The 19,593-nt window shown below is 36.1% G+C and overlaps 1 protein-coding gene across 1 annotated transcript in view; it reads right to left on the bottom strand.

The window, feature by feature from the left end:
• LOC132205324 (poly(ADP-ribose) glycohydrolase-like) overlaps nucleotides 1–19,593 on the bottom strand; it is a 55,495-nt gene that overhangs the window by 23,166 nt on the left and 12,736 nt on the right. The window contains exon 2 of the mRNA XM_059634301.1: nucleotides 13,376–13,580. Within this exon, the coding sequence (XP_059490284.1) occupies nucleotides 13,376–13,555 (180 nt within the window). The 5' untranslated portion in view covers nucleotides 13,556–13,580. The remainder of the gene's footprint in view (nucleotides 1–13,375; nucleotides 13,581–19,593) is intronic.

Below are 19,593 nucleotides of genomic sequence, written 5' to 3'. Positions count from 1 at the left end.
CCACCCCTCAAATTTTAAAATTCGAAAATAGGGGATGAAGGGGTGACATGCAAAAGTTTTTTAGCTCGAAATCAGGCTTCTCGTAATTTTTTACGTCAGTATGGTGAATATGAACCCCGTGAGAGGGTGGGTTTTAGTTGAATTTAGAAAACTTTTATTTTTCACGGATAAAGTGCAGGGTGAAAATCTTTTATTTTTTAATTTAATTCCGGTATGGGGATGCAAAGGTTTTTTACATTGGAAACTGATAACAGGGTCAAAGAGGAACATTTTAAGCCACATAACTTGTTACTGAGAGGGTGGGTTTTGACCGAAACCACCCCTCAAATTTTAAAAATCGAAAATAGGGGATGAAGGGGTGACATGCAAAAGTTTTTTAGCTCGAAATCTTGTTTCTCGTAATTTTTTACGTCAGTATGGTGAATATGAACCCCGTGAGAGGGTGGGTTTTAGTTGAATTTAGAAAACTTTTATTTTTCACGGATACAGTGCAGGGTGAAAATCTTTTATTTTTTAATTTAATTCCGGTATGGGGATGCAAAGGTTTTTTACATTGGAAACTGATAACAGGGTCAAAGAGGAACATTTTAAGCACTATAACTTGTTACTGAGAGGGTGGGTTTTGACCGAAACCACCCCTCAAATTTTAAAATTCGAAAATAGGGGATGAAGGGGTGACATGCAAAAGTTTTTTAGCTCGAAATCAGGCTTCTCGTAATTTTTTACGTCAGTATGGTGAATATGAACCCCGTGAGAGGTTGGGTTTTAGTTGAATTTAGAAAACTTTTATTTTTCACGGATAAAGTGCAGGGTGAAAATCTTTTATTTTTTAATTTAATTCCGGTATGGGGATGCAAAGGTTTTTTACATTGGAAACTGATAACAGGGTCAAAGAGCAACATTTTTAGCACTATACCTTGTTACTGAGAGGGTGGGTTTTGACCGAAACCACCCCTCAAATTTTAAAATTCGAAAATAGGGGATGAAGGGGTGACATGCAAAAGTTTTTTAGCTCGAAATCTTGTTTCTCGTAATTTTTTACGTCAGTATGGTGAATATGAACCCCGTGAGAGGGTGGGTTTTAGTTGAATTTAGAAAACTTTTATTTTTCACGGATAAAGTGCAGGGTGAAAATCTTTTATTTTTTAATTTAATTCCGGTATGGGGATGCAAAGGTTTTTTACATTGGAAACTGATAACAGGGTCAAAGAGGAACATTTTAAGCCACATAACTTGTTACTGAGAGGGTGGGTTTTGACCGAAACCACCCCTCAAATTTTAAAATTCGAAAATAGGGGATGAAGGGGTGACATGCAAAAGTTTTTTAGCTCGAAATCAGGCTTCTCGTAATTTTTTACGTCAGTATGGTGAATATGAACCCCGTGAGAGGGTGGGTTTTAGTTGAATTTAGAAAACTTTTATTTTTCACGGATAAAGTGCAGGGTGAAAATCTTTTATTTTTTAATTTAATTCCGGTATGGGGATGCAAAGGTTTTTTACATTGGAAACTGATAACAGGGTCAAAGAGGAACATTTTAAGCCACATAACTTGTTACTGAGAGGGTGGGTTTTGACCGAAACCACCCCTCAAATTTTAAAAATCGAAAATAGGGGATGAAGGGGTGACATGCAAAAGTTTTTTAGCTCGAAATCTTGTTTCTCGTAATTTTTTACGTCAGTATGGTGAATATGAACCCCGTGAGAGGGTGGGTTTTAGTTGAATTTAGAAAACTTTTATTTTTCACGGATACAGTGCAGGGTGAAAATCTTTTATTTTTTAATTTAATTCCGGTATGGGGATGCAAAGGTTTTTTACATTGGAAACTGATAACAGGGTCAAAGAGGAACATTTTAAGCACTATAACTTGTTACTGAGAGGGTGGGTTTTGACCGAAACCACCCCTCAAATTTTAAAATTCGAAAATAGGGGATGAAGGGGTGACATGCAAAAGTTTTTTAGCTCGAAATCAGGCTTCTCGTAATTTTTTACGTCAGTATGGTGAATATGAACCCCGTGAGAGGTTGGGTTTTAGTTGAATTTAGAAAACTTTTATTTTTCACGGATAAAGTGCAGGGTGAAAATCTTTTATTTTTTAATTTAATTCCGGTATGGGGATGCAAAGGTTTTTTACATTGGAAACTGATAACAGGGTCAAAGAGCAACATTTTTAGCACTATACCTTGTTACTGAGAGGGTGGGTTTTGACCGAAACCACCCCTCAAATTTTAAAATTCGAAAATAGGGGATGAAGGGGTGACATGCAAAAGTTTTTTAGCTCGAAATCTTGTTTCTCGTAATTTTTTGCGTCAGTATGGTGAATATGAACCCCGTGAGAGGGTGGGTTTTAGTTGAATTTAGAAAACTTTTATTTTTCACGGATAAAGTGCAGGGTGAAAATCTTTTATTTTTTAATTTAATTCCGGTATGGGGATGCAAAGGTTTTTTACATTGGAAACTGATAACAGGGTCAAAGAGCAACATTTTTAGCACTATACCTTGTTACTGAGAGGGTGGGTTTTGACCGAAACCACCCCTCAAATTTTAAAATTCGAAAATAGGGGATGAAGGGGTGACATGCAAAAGTTTTTTAGCTCGAAATCAGGCTTCTCGTAATTTTTTACGTCAGTATGGTGAATATGAACCCCGTGAGAGGGTGGGTTTTAGTTGAATTTAGAAAACTTTTATTTTTCACGGATAAAGTGCAGGGTGAAAATCTTTTATTTTTTAATTTAATTCCGGTATGGGGATGCAAAGGTTTTTTACATTGGAAACTGATAACAGGGTCAATGAGGAACATTTTAAGCACTATAACTTGTTACTGAGAGGGTGGGTTTTGACCGAAACCACCCCTCAAATTTTAAAATTCGAAAATAGGGGATGAAGGGGTGACATGCAAAAGTTTTTTAGCTCGAAATCAGGCTTCTCGTAATTTTTTACGTCAGTACGGTGAATATGAACCCCGTGAGAGGTTGGGTTTTAGTTGAATTTAGAAAACTTTTATTTTTCACGGATAAAGTGCAGGGTGAAAATCTTTTATTTTTTAATTTAATTCCGGTATGGGGATGCAAAGGTTTTTTACATTGGAAACTGATAACAGGGTCAAAGAGCAACATTTTTAGCACTATACCTTGTTACTGAGAGGGTGGGTTTTGACCGAAACCACCCCTCAAATTTTAAAATTCGAAAATAGGGGATGAAGGGGTGACATGCAAAAGTTTTTTAGCTCGAAATCTTGTTTCTCGTAATTTTTTGCGTCAGTATGGTGAATATGAACCCCGTGAGAGGGTGGGTTTTAGTTGAATTTAGAAAACTTTTATTTTTCACGGATAAAGTGCAGGGTGAAAATCTTTTATTTTTTAATTTAATTCCGGTATGGGGATGCAAAGGTTTTTTACATTGGAAACTGATAACAGGGTCAAAGAGGAACATTTTAAGCCACATAACTTGTTACTGAGAGGGTGGGTTTTGACCTAAAATATTAATATTGTGTTTGAATCAACCTCCAAATTTCTTAGGTTGGCACCCTGCTTTTTTCCGTCGCTGCTAACGCTATCGCTATCGCTAACTTCAGTCAAGTATGCGAGCAGATGTTCGTTCGACTCGCGACGGCTAAGAGATTAAAAAATCTCCATCCCGGCCGCGTCCTTTGTCAGTTTTTCCCGCACGTCTCGCAATAATAATAATTTCATTCGTCAACCCTGCTACTTTGAACTCTCAGGTTCTCGCAAAAAGCGACGTTTCGTATTAAAATTTAATTCGCTCAGAGCAGGTTTATTGACTCTGCTTGTCGGCGCGCACAATGGGAAGGCAAACAGCTGCTTTTTGTTTGGCTAATGCGATATTCAAATTGCGAAAGAAAGAGTTGCCAACATGATAACAAAGCAAAACTTTTCCGTTTCGCAAGAAGGTGTGCAACTGATTTTGAACAAATCGTCCCTTTCTTACTGCCAACCAGCAACGTGAAGTTTGTATTGTAAAAGACTTAAAAGATTATAAAAGAGTGCTTTTCAGTGTTGAAAGACTTCTTATAATTTTTCATTATCATTAAATAACATTGAAAATTGCAAAAGTTTTCCACTTAGAAAATAAAATATGAAAAATTGCAGGAATTTCATCAGACAATGGTTCATTATGGTCTGTATTCAGAAATTTTAAAATCGCTATTAATTTAGATTGATTGTAAAATTATTTATGCTAAATGAGTATTTGTCATAAAATATATTCTTGTAATTAATTTTATCTTTGTCTATTCGTTGCATAATGTACTTGTAAAAATTTAAGTTTGTTGAGAATTTTTTATAACAATTTTTTTCTTTCAAAACAGCATTATTATTACTATTACTTTTTTTTAATTTTAAGTGCAAGAAATTTCAGCCCTAAAAATCCATATTATGTTACGCGTTTCATATTTTATTAAATTATTAATTACTTAATTTAATTTTTGAATTTGGTACTGATTGTGAGTCAAATCTTTATGAAAAGAAAACATATTAAATATCATTTTAAATATATTTTTGTTCAATATTCAGACAGGCAAACTAGCAATTGAAGTAAATTGTACATCTGCACAGGAATTGTGTTCGGAACTTGTCTGCGTCGGTCGTATTGAACTGCCCTCGGGGCAGCGGCCTGTGCTCGTTCGTCCATTTTCCTTTCGCTCCACATACTCGAATCAGTTACCGGACGGATCAAAAGCCCTGTGTCTCATTATGTCTGCGCCCTCGAGTGTGAAAACAGACCTCGGTATCAAGAGAAACAGCAACAACTTACTGCACAGCAGGGACAAGAGTGCGGTTTCCTTGCAGTAGTCGCCGGACTCGTAATTGGAATTGACTTTTAATTGTTCTAGACGCAACAGAGAGTTTCGTCGCCTCGTACAAGCTGTGGGTATGCAACCGGGACGACGCCGCTGAGAAACGCGTTGCATCACAATGAAGCTCATTCGTTTGAATTAAGCGACGAAGGTTTAATTTCTCTGGAATGGCGCGAAGCTGAGTGGCGCTTGTGAATGGGGAAAAAAATACAGAGCTGCATTTGCATGGCGACTAGTTTTCATTAGACACTTCACTTCTAATGAAGTGACTGTGTGTGCTCTGTCTTTTCATTTCAAATAAATTAGTTCCTTTTCTTACAATATTTTTTTTCTATAAATTACAAGAATTACTTTTGATGGAAAATTTAAAATTAAAATTAAATACAGCAGATAAATAATTAACAAATCAATCAAAACGTTAATTGAAAGAGCTTTTTTTTCTAAAAAGTTGCCTTTCACACCACAAGTACCTAAAAATCAATGAAACAAACGTCATCGATTTGACTACGCGACGAAATTGTTTTCCTCAGAAAGCAATTTTATTCGCTATCCAGCAACAAATAGCAACTTCTACGACCCGTTGTATTTGAGACGCAGACAAACAACGCCTCCTCTCTCGGTCGCTCTTGAGATTCCGCCCAACTTCTTAACAAACGCAGAGAGCCTCTCACTCGCTTCCCCGAAAAACTATTCACCAAGTTCGCCGACGCGAGAGCGAGGGAGTTGTAAAATAAATTCGGGAGATTCGCGTGGGTTCCCCTTGACTTCTTCCGAGCACCACTCATTTTTTTGCTTAGCTCGCGATCAGGCGACACAAGTTCGCGGAAACCAATCAATATATTCATATAATTCAGAATTTCACCTCTATGCAGCTGTTGCTCAGCGGGCCGAGGGAAGTTTTGCACCGAATGAAAAAAAAAGTTGATCAACTCGGTAAAGCGATTTTGAAAGAGAGGGCGCGGGTAGGCCAACGTGCTCAGCATCCATTACCATAAGGGCGTAAAGAATTCAGGCCGCGCGCGCTTTTTGCTCGCCACTTTATTTTATTACATCGCGAGAGGCTCGCAGGTTGTAAAAGTTATTCGTGCTCAAGAGGGCAAGGTCGAGCGACGCGAGGGCAACTGCATGCTTTGGTTAAATACACGAGTTTCACGAAAGGATGCGCATCAATTAACAAGTTGATTAATTCAGAGATGCTGTTCATTCTGCTTCATCATTATTTTTCCCTTGCAATTTTGAGCCAAAATTTTGTCATTATGAAATTGTTGAATCATAAAGGAATATTAAAAAGAAAGAAAATAGTAGTTAATGATAAAATTGGTGTGTTTACATTGATGAGAACTGTTGATGAAGTCAATATGAATTTCATTTGAAAAAAATAACGTTTAAACCTGAGATATATAAATTTTATAAATTTATTTGTCATTGGACATTGACCGTTGTTTAAGTGTTTAAAAATAATTATTAATAATTTTAAATTTTTTTAACAAATAAATTAAAATAATATAAAATAAAACGAAAAAAATTGAAATAAATTAAGAAATAATAAATTTAAAATTTACATAATATATTTAAATAAAACCTGTTTTATTTTAAAAAATGTTAAAAACTTTTGAAAATTTTTTTACACTAAAATAAGCTCAGTTCTTTCATTGCAAAAGATCCGATCCGAAGGAATAGAGTTTATACTTTTCCACCGGGGCCTATTTTGTGAACCTCTATGTGCATGCAAGGTGTTAAATAAACTCAACAATCCCAAAGGCTCTTCAAAGGGTATTTGCAGCAGAGCTTGTTTCACAGTCGTGAAACTAAAGAGTGGAACTAGAGGTCTCAATTTGCAGCGGAAGTCGCAACGGCACGGAATTTGCATGATCCTGCCGACGGGTGGCATACCCAAGTAATATTGCCGGCGAACAAGACCACGTGATATGCAAAACTCATAAACTGCACTCGAGTGGAAGTCTCCAGTAGAGACGACGAGCGACATTATAAATATTGGCGGAGAGAGCACAGCATGCGCTCCGTGCTTTCGTTCGACGTTAGAAAGTTGGAGGAGGAAGAGATGTGTTATTATGAGGCTTCTTGTGCATACAAAGCGGCATTATTATTGCAGAAAAAATACAGAGACGGGGCTGATGGGGCAGAATTGCATAAAAGCGAACAGGAAATTACATTTCTCTCCGATGCAAAGAAATAGTATCAAAAGGAAATAATCAGAACTCAATCATAATTCATAATAATCAAAACATTTTGTTATAAACATGATTAACTTCGTCCCTCATTTTTTTAAAAATGGAAGTAAAATTGGTTCAAAGTTACATCCAATGAAAAATGAGCTTTCAGTCAATTAATGATTTTTTTTCCATACATAAATTTTTATTTCAGATTTACAAACTCATGAATATCGCAAAGTTTCTAACCCTTTTAACCTCTGTATGAGCGGAGTGTGAAAGAAAAATATGAGAGGTAATTAGTTGCAATTGAATGTAAGGCATAAAAGCGCTTAATTTTTTCAAACTGCAACATTTATAATGTCACCCTGTAAATTTGCTGACGCGAACAAATATAAAAAAATTATGTAACGGGATTTTCCTCGTTGAGAAAGTTGTATTTATTAATATTTTTTTCAACTTCTAAAAGTAACTTTCTCAACGAGGAAAATTTTAGTCCTTTGAGTGCCGCTTTTTTCATGAATTAATAAATTTATTTTTGATAAGTAAAAAAAAAATGTCATTCTCTTTGACTCATTTGGGCAGATCAAAGGTTTGCTAAATTTTGGGCGCGCGATCGCACAAAAATCGAGCGTGGTGCCAAGAATGGCCGCCCGGAAGGATGCTCTCATCGGCCCACTCGTCGACCCTTTTACTCTCTCGGCATCAAGAGCGGTGACTGTGCAAAAATGCAAATTAAGCAATCACTTTCGCAAGGTGAAACACGCACGTGACGGTTGACAATTCAATCGATCATCCCTCGACAAGCAAATCCGCGCTCGTCCGCCATCTGCAGTCGCCGGTGCGGACTAGGTGCGGAAAAGCGGTGGAAAAACGACGCGAGATGACACACCTTGGCGGCGGGACGGCAGGAAATTGTCTTTTATCATTCCATTTCCTTTTGATTTTCCTCCAAAATCAACTTGTGGCTGCGTCGAATCGATTCGGGCCGAGTGCCAAATTTGTCTGCCATTGTGAAATTTGATACATGTCGCTCGAAATTCTGACCAGAGCGTGATTGATAGAGGATAATTTCGGGTCCATTAATCATTCAATCAATCCGCCTCCGAGTGGATTAATTAATCGCCGCAGCTAAAACGATTTCCGATCCCGGGGTCGTTCGATCATAAAATCGTTCCTTCATTTCAAGTCGGCGGAGTGGAAAAATGCCACAACGGGTGGCGCCGTCGCAATCACAGCTCAGCACTTGATTAAGGAAGGAAAATGCAATTTCTTGGCATTGTAATTTTATTCGCGATTGTATCTGGCGAGCAGCTGCTCCACCCTGGGCAGAGAATAAAAAGTACTCGTAGGAAATAAATTTTGCAGCAGAAAAGAGGCAGTCGAGGCGATAAAATCCAAGTGAAAATCGATTTCAAATAACAAAAAGCGTTTCCTCGCCCTTTGATTATCGAATAAACACGTTGGGTCGGCTTTCGTGTAATACGCAGTATTTCCAACTAATTGAAAAGCGACCCTTTGCAAATAAAATGTGTGCTTTTAGCGTATTGATTACAGGAGTCAAACAAATTAGTTGGGTTGCGAGTTTTCCGAGCAACTAATCCTTTCGATTTCCTCTCACAGCTTTTGATGACTTTGTTTGACGTGATTAAAAAAAAAAAAACAGTTCATCAATGGCATTTACTCGGCTGGAAAATTTGTTTCCATAAAAACAGCGCTCAATTTACGGATGAATTTTTAATAATAATTGAAATTTAGAATCAATAGTTTGTAGGATTTTGAATTCATTAACGGAGCTTAACCTGGAGCTTTTATAATAATTAAAAACTTATTATAGCTAAATTAATGTGAAAGTGAAGAAAAGCTTTATTGTGCTGAAAAATTAGATCAATTAAATTTTAACAAATGCTGAAAAGCATCATCACTGGAAAAAATAAATTTTATTTTTAACAGCCCCATGATTTTCCTATATTTCTTGCACGGTTTAAAAAAATTAAAACTAAAAACTTGGAACTCTGTGCCAACATTTCAAAATTAAGTATTAATAAAAGGCTATTAATAATCTTGTTTTGAGTAGATATGAAATTTTCAAGCTAAAAAAAAGTTTCGAAATTGTGCTTCAATGAGTTCACGATAAAACCATAATAATTATTAATTATAATATAATCTTTAGTTCACTTTAAAAACTCTTTACGTACGATAAAAAAAGAGTTTATTCTAAATATATTTTCCGTTTCCTAGATATTTTTTGCAACGACATAAAAATATAATGCGGATTGAGATTAACGAATTATAGAAAAGATTTCCTTGTGAAAAAATCTTATTTTAATCAAGAATTGATGCTAAATTTTAATTTTGATCAGTTATAGATAATTCAAAATTGAAACAAATGATTATAATAAAAGGATTTTTTATATTTATTTAATGAAATAAAAGCATTTCTGAAATATCTTTTAAATTTAATATTAAATTTAACAGCCTTTAGAAAATATAAATATTTTCTAAAGGCTTCTCAGTATCTTTCTCTCACATGAAAAAAGTTAGAAACGTGGGCATCAATCCTGGTAAATAACATATAAAACCTTACAAACCTCATTTGTCTGCAATCTTTACTCGCTGGACTAGAATTAATAAAAATAATATGTCTTTATTCCACTGACAAGAAACGTAATTTACTTTCATCACTTTTAACATTATTGTTTGAAATTTAATCCACACCACTGGAAATTTCCTTTCCTCACTTCATGACGAAAAAAGAAACTGTCTGTCGTTTCTTTCAACATGCAACGGCGCCGTCAATCAGCGTCGAGTTTGTTTTGCATGACGGGGCAATATTTGCACGCATTAGACTATTAGCAGCGCACAGGGTTGACGAGCGCAAGATTGATCGAAATTTAATTTACAGCGGGGGCGAATCACACACAATTTTCCGAGCAGAGATAATTTACGCTCGATCGACGTCGTCTCTCACTGTTTGTCTTGGCTGCGAAATTTGCTAAAAGCAGCGATTCCGCGCGTACACATCATTTGAACAAGCCGCGATCGAAGCGACAAGAGAATGATTGCTTTTTGCCCGTGTTTGCCGTTCGACTCTCAATGTCATCCGCGTCAGCAGCTAGCACGGAAGCAAGCAAAAGACTTTGTCTTTCCGTCTCGTCGACGGGACGGACGAATTTTGCAAGGGAGAGTTTGCAGAATTCCCAGGCCGTGATGCAGAGTATCAAAGCAAGAGCCCTCGAGGAAACACCGCTAAGCAGATTCGGTCCGCGACGAGACACTGATCTCATCACGGCACTACAAGACGGTCAAAATATAATGCTACTTACAAAGAGCCCTTTTGAATAACACCCGAGTTCGAAAAGTCCGCTTCGAGAATAAAGAATTTTTTTTTTATTCATTTATTTTTAACGTTTACGATTTGAAATATGTAATGTTTAAAATTTCAATGACTTCATTATCTGAAAAATTTCAATATCTCCAGGATAATGCGTTTTAATCTTAAAAAAAAAAGAAAAATAAACTTTATTTAATTCTCTAACGGGATTAAATTGAATATTTTAATTAAGCATATTAAATTACATCTATTTTCTGATTCGCAAAAACTTTTATTAATAGTTGTAACCTATAATTCTATAATAATATTAACTGAACCATGAATACCAATTTCTAATTTTCAGTCCTTCAATTCTTAAATCTAAAAAATTATCATAATTTTCGCGGTTCAAGAATTGACTAGTTCAATTAAATCAACATTAAACTTAATTTCCTCTTCTGAAATCTATAAATGAAGCATAAAAACCAATTCTGAATCATCACATATTTCAAGATTTTAATTATTTATAATGCATTTGGCAAGTGTACAATTTATTCAAAATATTTACAATCGATTTTATAATTATGTCATAAAAAGGTTCATATTATGTAATTTGTATACAAAAATTTAACGTTTGTAAACATTAAAATATGTGTATGAAAACAAATAACACTTATTGCAAAAAAATAAAAAATAATAAACGATTTATAAACTTATATAATTTAATAATATAATATTAAAAACAATGTTTAAAAGAAATAGAATAAAAATTTACAAACTACACATTTTAATTTTCTTCTTTAGGACCAAAGAATTATAATTCTAAGTAATACATCAGTACTTTCTAACATGGCCACGTTTTGTTCAAGTCAATCCTATCTAGGTTTTGCAAAATTCAATCGACAACGTTCATTATTCACTCAATCAGACTTTTACGATCGAAAATATATGCAATTTTTGCAGCTTATAACAACTGAGGGATGAATGAGTTTAATTAGCGGACAAAAGAGCACGCATATTGAACACAATCTCTGGCAGTTTTTAAAACAACCCCAGAGGTCAGCTGGTGGCGCAATCCAATTACCCGAAGCAATCAATCAGCGCCATTCAGCAAGTTTTGTCCGGTCGAGCGGTCGGTTAGCAACTCTTTTTCCTACTTTGCCATTCGCGTCCGGCCGCTCCCGGTGGAAATAATGCAGTTAACTTTGGCCCCGTCTATATACTTTCAAATGAGTTTTTCTCCTTCCGCAGGCGAGGGATCGAATAATATCGCCGGCTAATCGCGGGCAAACACACAAACAGCGACAAACTTTTTTCCTTTGGTTTATATACATGTGTGTGTTCACCTTGACGAAGAGGAAGCAGGAAAGTGGGCGGCGCGGTATATAAAACACGAGACGGGCCCTTGTCTTAAAAATGCTCCGTCAGGCGAAAACCTGCTAGTTGCCGCAAACTTGGGGCCAAAGAAAAAGTGGAGATTCTGCCTTGAAGGAGTTTTATGCAGGAAGAACAAAAAATCGGAATCCGCCCGACGACTCTCTCGCGATCGCTCGCACGGAAATAACAACGAAATTTCGCAATAATGCCTCGGCGTGTTTTATTGACTGAAGACGAATGGAGTGCGAGCGCGGAAATTTGCATCTCCCGAATCACTGGGGTGGAAAATCTCTGGAAATTGCATTTTTTATTTTAGGATGAGGAAAAAGCAAAATTTATATTTCTTGTGATTTCATTGCGATTTTATATATATAAAAACAGCTGATAATTATTTTTAATTCTGTATCATTTTTATGAGTGGCAAAAACAATCTATGCAAAGTCACTCGTTTTAAAACAGAACCCTTCTTTTTAAGTTTTTTCCAACATGAAAATTTCCTATCATTGCGCTTTGTTGTTGTGAAAGTTCAAGTTGTATGTCGAGAATATAACATATATTTTTAGGATTCTCAACGTATTTTTATAAACTAAAAAAAAGCTTCAACTTAGTGGTTTAAGCTTGATCTATGGATTGTATTTCAATTAAAAATTATTTTAACTAAATTAACTAAAAATAATGTAACTGGCTTGAAAAGTTTACATTTCAATAAAAAATTCTTGCATTGCAAAGCTCCTTCTTGACACTAAAGCATTGAAAGTAGAATTATTGACCAGTTGTACTGGTCAAATATGCAAAAAAAAAACTCTCTTTAATGACTGGTGTAGAACAATATTTTTGAGAAATAAGTATGCATTACAATTTTTAAATATTAAAAAACCAAAATCAAATTTAAAATAATTTAATTTGTAGTGTTAATTGATAAAATATAATGATACAATTTTAATATTTGATGGTTTTTTTGTTACTTTTAATAATTTATTTTTATATTAATGTATAGTGAAAAAAATATATTAAAAAATAAGAAAATTATAATAATTTTTAATTTTACATTTATGTAAAAATTTGTTAAATATGATGTGGATCAGAAAATAATTAATTGAAATTGGAATTGCATCCATTTCTAAAGGATTTTGATGGTTTTATAATTATAAATAAATCTACAATTAAGGTAAAAGATGATAAAAAGGTGATAAAACCCTTATTTTACTGTAAATTGTAAATTGCGATTATAATAAGAATCAGTTTCCTTCTCAAACACGTTTTAATTTTAAATTTTAAGACAGTGAAATCCAATCAAACATTTTTCCGAGAAATCAATATTGGACGTCATTGTTTTAGATCCTTGCAAAAAATAAATCCAAACATTCGCCCTTTTTGTACAAACACCATTTCCTACGACGCTCCAAATAGCCAAAGTTGTTTATTATTTGCTTTTGCCCCAGGAGGTCGATTTTGTGAACGTTTGCCCTATTCTTGCCTCCGAAAGCCAAATGTTTAAGCTCGGCTCTCAGCCTTTCGTGCTTCCTCTCAAGGTGACTCGCTTACTCTCGAGTCAGAAATAAGACGGATCGTGACATTTCGGCGGTCGTGAATCGAATATTATAAAAGCTTCCGTCTCAAGGACGGAGAGATCGGCACGACTCTCTCTTTCCAACTTGTTGCGGAAGGTGTAAAAAAAAGTAAAAAAAAATCGCACTGACCTTGACGGTGGGGTTGGGGCGCTTGGCGAGGTGCGGCGGGGTCGAGTGCTGGATGGGGGCTGGTTGGAGGACGGCGGCCGCGGTGCTCGAGGTGGACCCATATGAGGGCGCGTGGTGGTGCAGGATCTTCTGAGCGCTAGCCGAGCATGACGCCTGGAATGCCGACACGCTGAGCTTCATGCCACCCTCGGTACGATCATCTAGCCTGAGGACACGCCAAAAGCACACGCAATTTCAGCACATTTTTCATCTCCAGTCACCCGAATGACAAACCCTTATTGGAAGAAGAAAAAGAATATAACGAAACATAATAGTAGAGCTTTTCATGACTGGAATACATTATTATGAATTGGAATAGTTAAAAGTTATCTATTTAAATTGTTTTGTTTTTTTTTCAAAAATTTGGATCATTTTTCAAATTTTTTTAAAACAGATTTATGGAATCTTTTTTTTTAATATTTCTCTGCTATAAAATTTTTGACAAATTCCATTTAAAAAGAAGAGCTGTTTAATTCCACATAATATAGTTTTTGTCGGTGCAATTTTTTCAAATTATACCGAAAATTTATAAGATTACCTCAGTCAATATTATAGAAAGCTATGCAAATCAGTTTATTATGTAAATGAGGTGTATTTGATTTTGAATGTATATATTAATACATAAGCGAATTTCTGGAATTGACAGGAATTCATTACAAAAAGAGTCGAAATTTTGAAGAGAATTTGTATAAGCCAACCCAATTTACTAAATTAACAGATTTAATTAAAAATGCAGTTCTCTATATACTTCTCTTGCCCTACAACACAAGTCCGAACCTAATTCAATTTTAATTCAATGTGAGAAAAAAATCATAGTCATCCTTAATTAAATTAAGGAGGCTCTAGAGACCAAAATTTTTACATAAGAGTAATGTTATTAGGATATGATTAATTTTTATGCCCATGAACACCCAAATTTTATCTTGTTGTTTTGATCAGGAGTATTTCAAATGTAAATTGTAAAATTTTGAGCAAAAAATTTCAAGTTGATTTTTTTTTAAATTGGGAAAACTTTAAAAAAATTCCCATAAGACGCAATGTTAAATTTCAAAAAATCAAATCTTGAGATTAATCCCATGGACCCTGTATTTTATTTCATGGAATCATCTTCTAGTGTGGCCGTGCATCCATAAAAAAATCGCGGTTGAAAAATTTCGGGCCCAATTTTATCAATAAGGAGTCGTTAAGCAGTCCAAACTACACATTCCGCACTCGTATCATATCTGCTTAATCGGCGATTGAATAAATTCGGCGTTGGGCATTCTCTGCACTTTTGCCATGTTGGCCCGCTCAATTTTGATGCATAGAAACGCGCAGTCCTAGGCAGCCTTGGCAGGCAGAAGCGCGAGAGGGGTCACATGTGCTTACCTTGGGGGCGATAAGTCCCTGGTCCGTTTGGGGTCTTCGGCAGGTCGGCGAAATCCTCCGCCAGCTCAAATTCGGCGAGAAACGGGCCGCCGAGGCACCGAGAAGCGACCTTTGTCATCCAAACACTGCACACTTTCTTTCCCCTCCTTCTATTATTTTTCCGCCTGCCTCACGCGACGCTTACGTCTCTGATCCTCGTCCTGACTTGTTGGATCTCGTCTTGGAGCACCAAACAGCAGCAGCCGCAGCAGGGAGGAGGGGAAAATGTGTATTTGTGCAGCGGCAGTGAAAACGAAAGTGCATCGACGGCCCGTATCTCGCCGAATTTGAGCCGACGGAGGATTTCGCCGACCTGCCGAGGACCCCAAACGGACCAGGGACTATCGCCGTGACCTCAAGGTAGGGAAAACCGCGAATCTGATTTTATTAAACTCTCGCCGTGTCCCATATCGGCCCCTCTCGCGCTTCTGCCTGCCGAGGCTGCCCAGGAATGCGTTTCTCTGCTTCAAAATTGAGCGGGCAAAAGTGCAGAGAAATTCCAACGCCGAACTTTTAAATTGCCGAATGAGCAGATAGGAGCGCCGAATGTGCGTTGATCGGACTGCTTAATCAAATGCTTGAAAACCATAAAAACAATTTTGATTTCACGGGCCCAGTCAATTTATAATTTAAAACGCGAAATTTAATTATTTTCTTCCAATTAGGGCATCAATAAAAACACCCTAGGCTAAGTTTATCATGATATAGGCTGTTCAATAAAATATCAAGAAACAAAATTCCAGCTTTTTTATAATGAAATTATCTTCAGCATGAAAATTAACATAATGATATTAAAATATTAACCGCTCTTGTCTACTTTGATGAACTAAAATATTGATTTTAAACCTACTATAAACTCAACTTTGTTAGTTTGTGACTTCAAAGGAAAGCTCTGAATATCTAAAAGGAACAGTTTTCCCCCAATTAGAGTCAAAACCGACTTTCCGGCGTACTGCGCAAAATGAACTCCATCGAAAAGAAGTTTTTACAGCCGCTCAAAGAGAGCTTAATGAAATTCAATTCGTCTGTCAGCTCTTCTCTGAGGAAACTTCCTCAACAAACACACGCACCGGCGTATACGGTGCTTTCTGAAACGAAAACTCCACAAACACGTTGACTTATTCATATTTCATCAAAAGAGCACTTGAATCTGAATCGGAAGAACGATTTTTGTCAAACGACAATATTATATTCCGTTCGCCACGATAAATTGCGCAAGAAGTGGCGAAGAGAAGTACAAAGTTGGCCGATAAATTTGCGCCGGCACTTTGTCATCGTAATTAATAAAACAGCGCGGCGCTGAATGGAGACCGTGGGGGCCAAAGGAAACCTCAGTGGTGCGGCTGCCGACCGGCCCAAGTAAAGAGCCCACGCGCCACCACTGAAAATTTCATCGCTCGAGAGCCCGCACTGAATTTCATGCAGAATACCAACTACTTAATCAAATTTTGCAAGCTCTGCTCAAAGGCTTCAGATGGGATAATTTCATGTTTCCTTGATGTTTTGGCGAAATACCTAAAGTTTCATATTTTCAAAAATTTAACTCGTAATTAAAAGAGGAAAAAACTGAAAGATCACACACAATCAGTTTATTATTATAAAAATGGGGATCTTAATAACGCTTGAAGAAATTTTCACTCGAGGAGTTGATCATTGAAGTGAATACTCGGGGCTTTTTCCTCATTTAAAATAATTTTTTTAATTCAAAATCAAAACTGTTCCACTGGTTTCGGCCATGGTCTGTGACCCTATTTCACGAGCAAAATGATACAAAAATCAGCAAATTGAAATTTTTTTAACATTTTTTACAACAAGGAAAAACCCGAGTTCTTCAATTATATCTTTTAATCGTTCTGTCTCTGCAAGTAAATTAATACAATTATTCTTCACTCAAAAAGAACCTTTGTTTGTTGTTTTTCACTGTAAACGAAATCTTCATTTGTTTTCTGTCCGCCTGACGCCTTTTATTGGTGTTGCAGAAGGCACCATACCCTATTTTGTAAGGTCAAACTTTTATAATAAAAAAATATTTTGTATCTCCTTGTGGAAGTTTAGGGTGGTTATTGGGATCACATTTCATCGAAGGGAAGAAAAACGCACTCCACGCCTAAACTTATAAAAGATATTCAATATAAACAATGACTAATTAAAACTGTTTAAAAAGGTGAAAAAGATACAAATTGGTTTTTAAAGTGCCAGAAGGTTGCCTTTGAGGTTAGTTGTCCATTATTATAATTTTTATTTTTTCCCTCCAACAAGGCTCACCCGGTTAAAATTTTTCATGCAAAAAAATCTAATTTCAGAAACATTTATTATATTTTAATTTCAAGTTTACTTTATATGCAGTTTAAAACTCTTTTGACCATTAACAAGGAGTCAGAGATGAGAGCTTAAAACTTAATTTTACTGCTCTTTATCCAGAGCTCGCGTTCCACTTTAATATGGGCACGAATTCCTGTATGGAGCTTCTAATTAATCCACAACGGCCTTTGTAATTTGCCTTTTGCAGCCGTTTAACCGGCTGTTTACATTCAGGGCGGTTTTCCGCGGCAAATGCAGCACTTTGATGGGTTTAGTTAAGTGCGCTGTTCTTTCTCAGTTCTCTCGCTCCGTGTCAACTTTTATCGCTCGCAGGCCGACCACCGCCGCAGGCAGTTGACAGTTTTGTAATTACTGTTCGGCGGTTTGGCTCAAGAGTGGGCGGGAGATTGAGCGGTGGAAAATGACTTTCTTCTTGATCGGCTAGGTGGTTTTCACACCTACACTCCTCGATAATTGGCCAATAAATTTGCAGAGCTTGTTTGGTAGTTACGCGTTGATTGATGATTTTTTTTTTAATTAACAGAAAACTGTTGAATTTTGTCAGTTTTTAAAGGGTGAAGCAAATTTTCCAAAATTGAAATTAATTAATTCTCTGCATAACTCCGAGAATATAGTTATTTTTAGATCAAAATGGGTTCAAGGCTTTTTATTAAATATTTCATTTAAAAAATATGTCTGCTCCTTTATATTTTTTTTTTCTAAAAAATTTATTTCAACTTCCCCGAAAATAAAACTAGAGTAATTGAGTTATTAACTGATAAGTTTTTTTAATTTTAAATAAAAATGAACAAGATTTCAATTCTCTGCATCTTCATGGACAAATAAACAGTAAAATAATTCTAAGAAAATTGTTTTTAGATCAAAATGGAGTCAATGAATTTGCTTTTAGACTTAGAGTAACAAATATAAATTTAAAAAAAAAATGGCTCCTTCATTTTCTTTCTAAAAATGTTATTCATATTCTCCGGCGTTAAGTAAATCACTTTAACTCCTCTAGTTTTTTTTTTAATTTAAAATTAAAACGATCACAATTCCAGTTCATTAACAACAACTTTAAAATGACAGAGTGAATGTGAGTGAGCTGTCCACAAATCGGTGCACGGTGTGTCATGTTCACTGCTCCTCGGTGTGCGGTGCTCTTGCTGATTACCCTTGGTGAGCGTCAGTGCATAATTCATGCGCTGCGGAGCGTTGGCAGAGAGTGAATAGCGCGGGAGCGGTGGAATAAATTGCGGAGAAAAATGAGCCGAAGGGTCTCGGTCGTGACGTCACCTTAAAGCCGACCAAAGACCTCTGGAGCCGCGAGATAAAGTGCGGAAATAATAATATCGGAGAAAAAAAATAATGCTCACACGTGACTTAGCATGCTGTGATTTGGGGAGGAAATTCAGAAAGAGGTCACACAAGGCAACTTGACGGTTTTCGCCGCGCTTGACAGACAAGGGAGAAATAAATCGATCCGCCTCGTCACTCGAGGCAGAGTCGATCATCCCCCGTGAGCTTTAAGTGGCCGACCAGGTGGAAATCTCTGCCACACTGACAAGGTAGAGCCAAAAGTCATTTTGCACGTTACCTTCCGCACCGTTTCCGTCCAAAATGAAAAACGATAAACGTTTTAAGATAAACAAGAAGAGAAATATTAATAGAAAATATTAAATAACTTTATACTTTTTTATATAATTTAAGTAAAACCATAAATTTCCCTTGATCAAAAGAAATTAAAAAATAAGCCTAATTATCAAAAATTTTTGGCGTTCAAATGATGAAACTTAATCATATCCATTTTTCAGTAAAAATTAATGAACTATAGACATTGAAATCACTTAATAATCTCTACATACCCTAAAAATAATAAATATTATTCCCGAAATTATTTTTAATTATTCTAATTTGAATATTTTGGAATAATTCAAATGAACAGATCGTCCTTTGTAAAGTCAGAATGTTATTGGCTTTAGTCACTAAGGTAAATATCACAAATTATAATAATAATCATCCTTGCAAAGGAAAGTTTTTTATGTCAATAAAAATCATAAAAAGCAGTCGACACAAACTTTAATATAGCAAAAATCAACTTCTAAAGAAAATCGTCCTTTTTGTCTTGAGCTGATAGACGAAAGCCTAAATTTGCTTCTCCAATTCGTCTCCTCACTTGTTCTTTGAGCGTTTTCAAAGCTCAATTTGACAAACAGCCTTTCGCTTGTCCTCCTTTTAAGTGGTCTCTCGGCGCTGTCGAAAGCAGCGCCATATTATTCCGAGCACCGATCGTCTTTTTTCTTTGTGCTTCCCGCGCCCCTTTGTTCCGGCCAAACTCAAAAGCAAAGCGCGGACTCCGGAAAAACAAAATAATTGGAACGAATCGCAGGGGAGCACCGCTTTTTCGGGTCCGCGATTTTTAATTAAAAGGGGGATTATGGCGTTAGGTGGTCTGAATTGCATCGCAGCAGGTG

The sequence above is a fragment of the Neocloeon triangulifer genome, unplaced genomic scaffold, assembly GCF_031216515.1.
Source record: "Neocloeon triangulifer isolate White Clay Creek 2 clone unplaced genomic scaffold, ASM3121651v1 ptg000002l, whole genome shotgun sequence".
Classification (NCBI taxonomy): domain Eukaryota; kingdom Metazoa; phylum Arthropoda; class Insecta; order Ephemeroptera; family Baetidae; genus Neocloeon; species Neocloeon triangulifer.
Note: the sequence above shows the minus strand (reverse complement) of the source record. Positions and strands in the feature narration are given on the sequence as shown.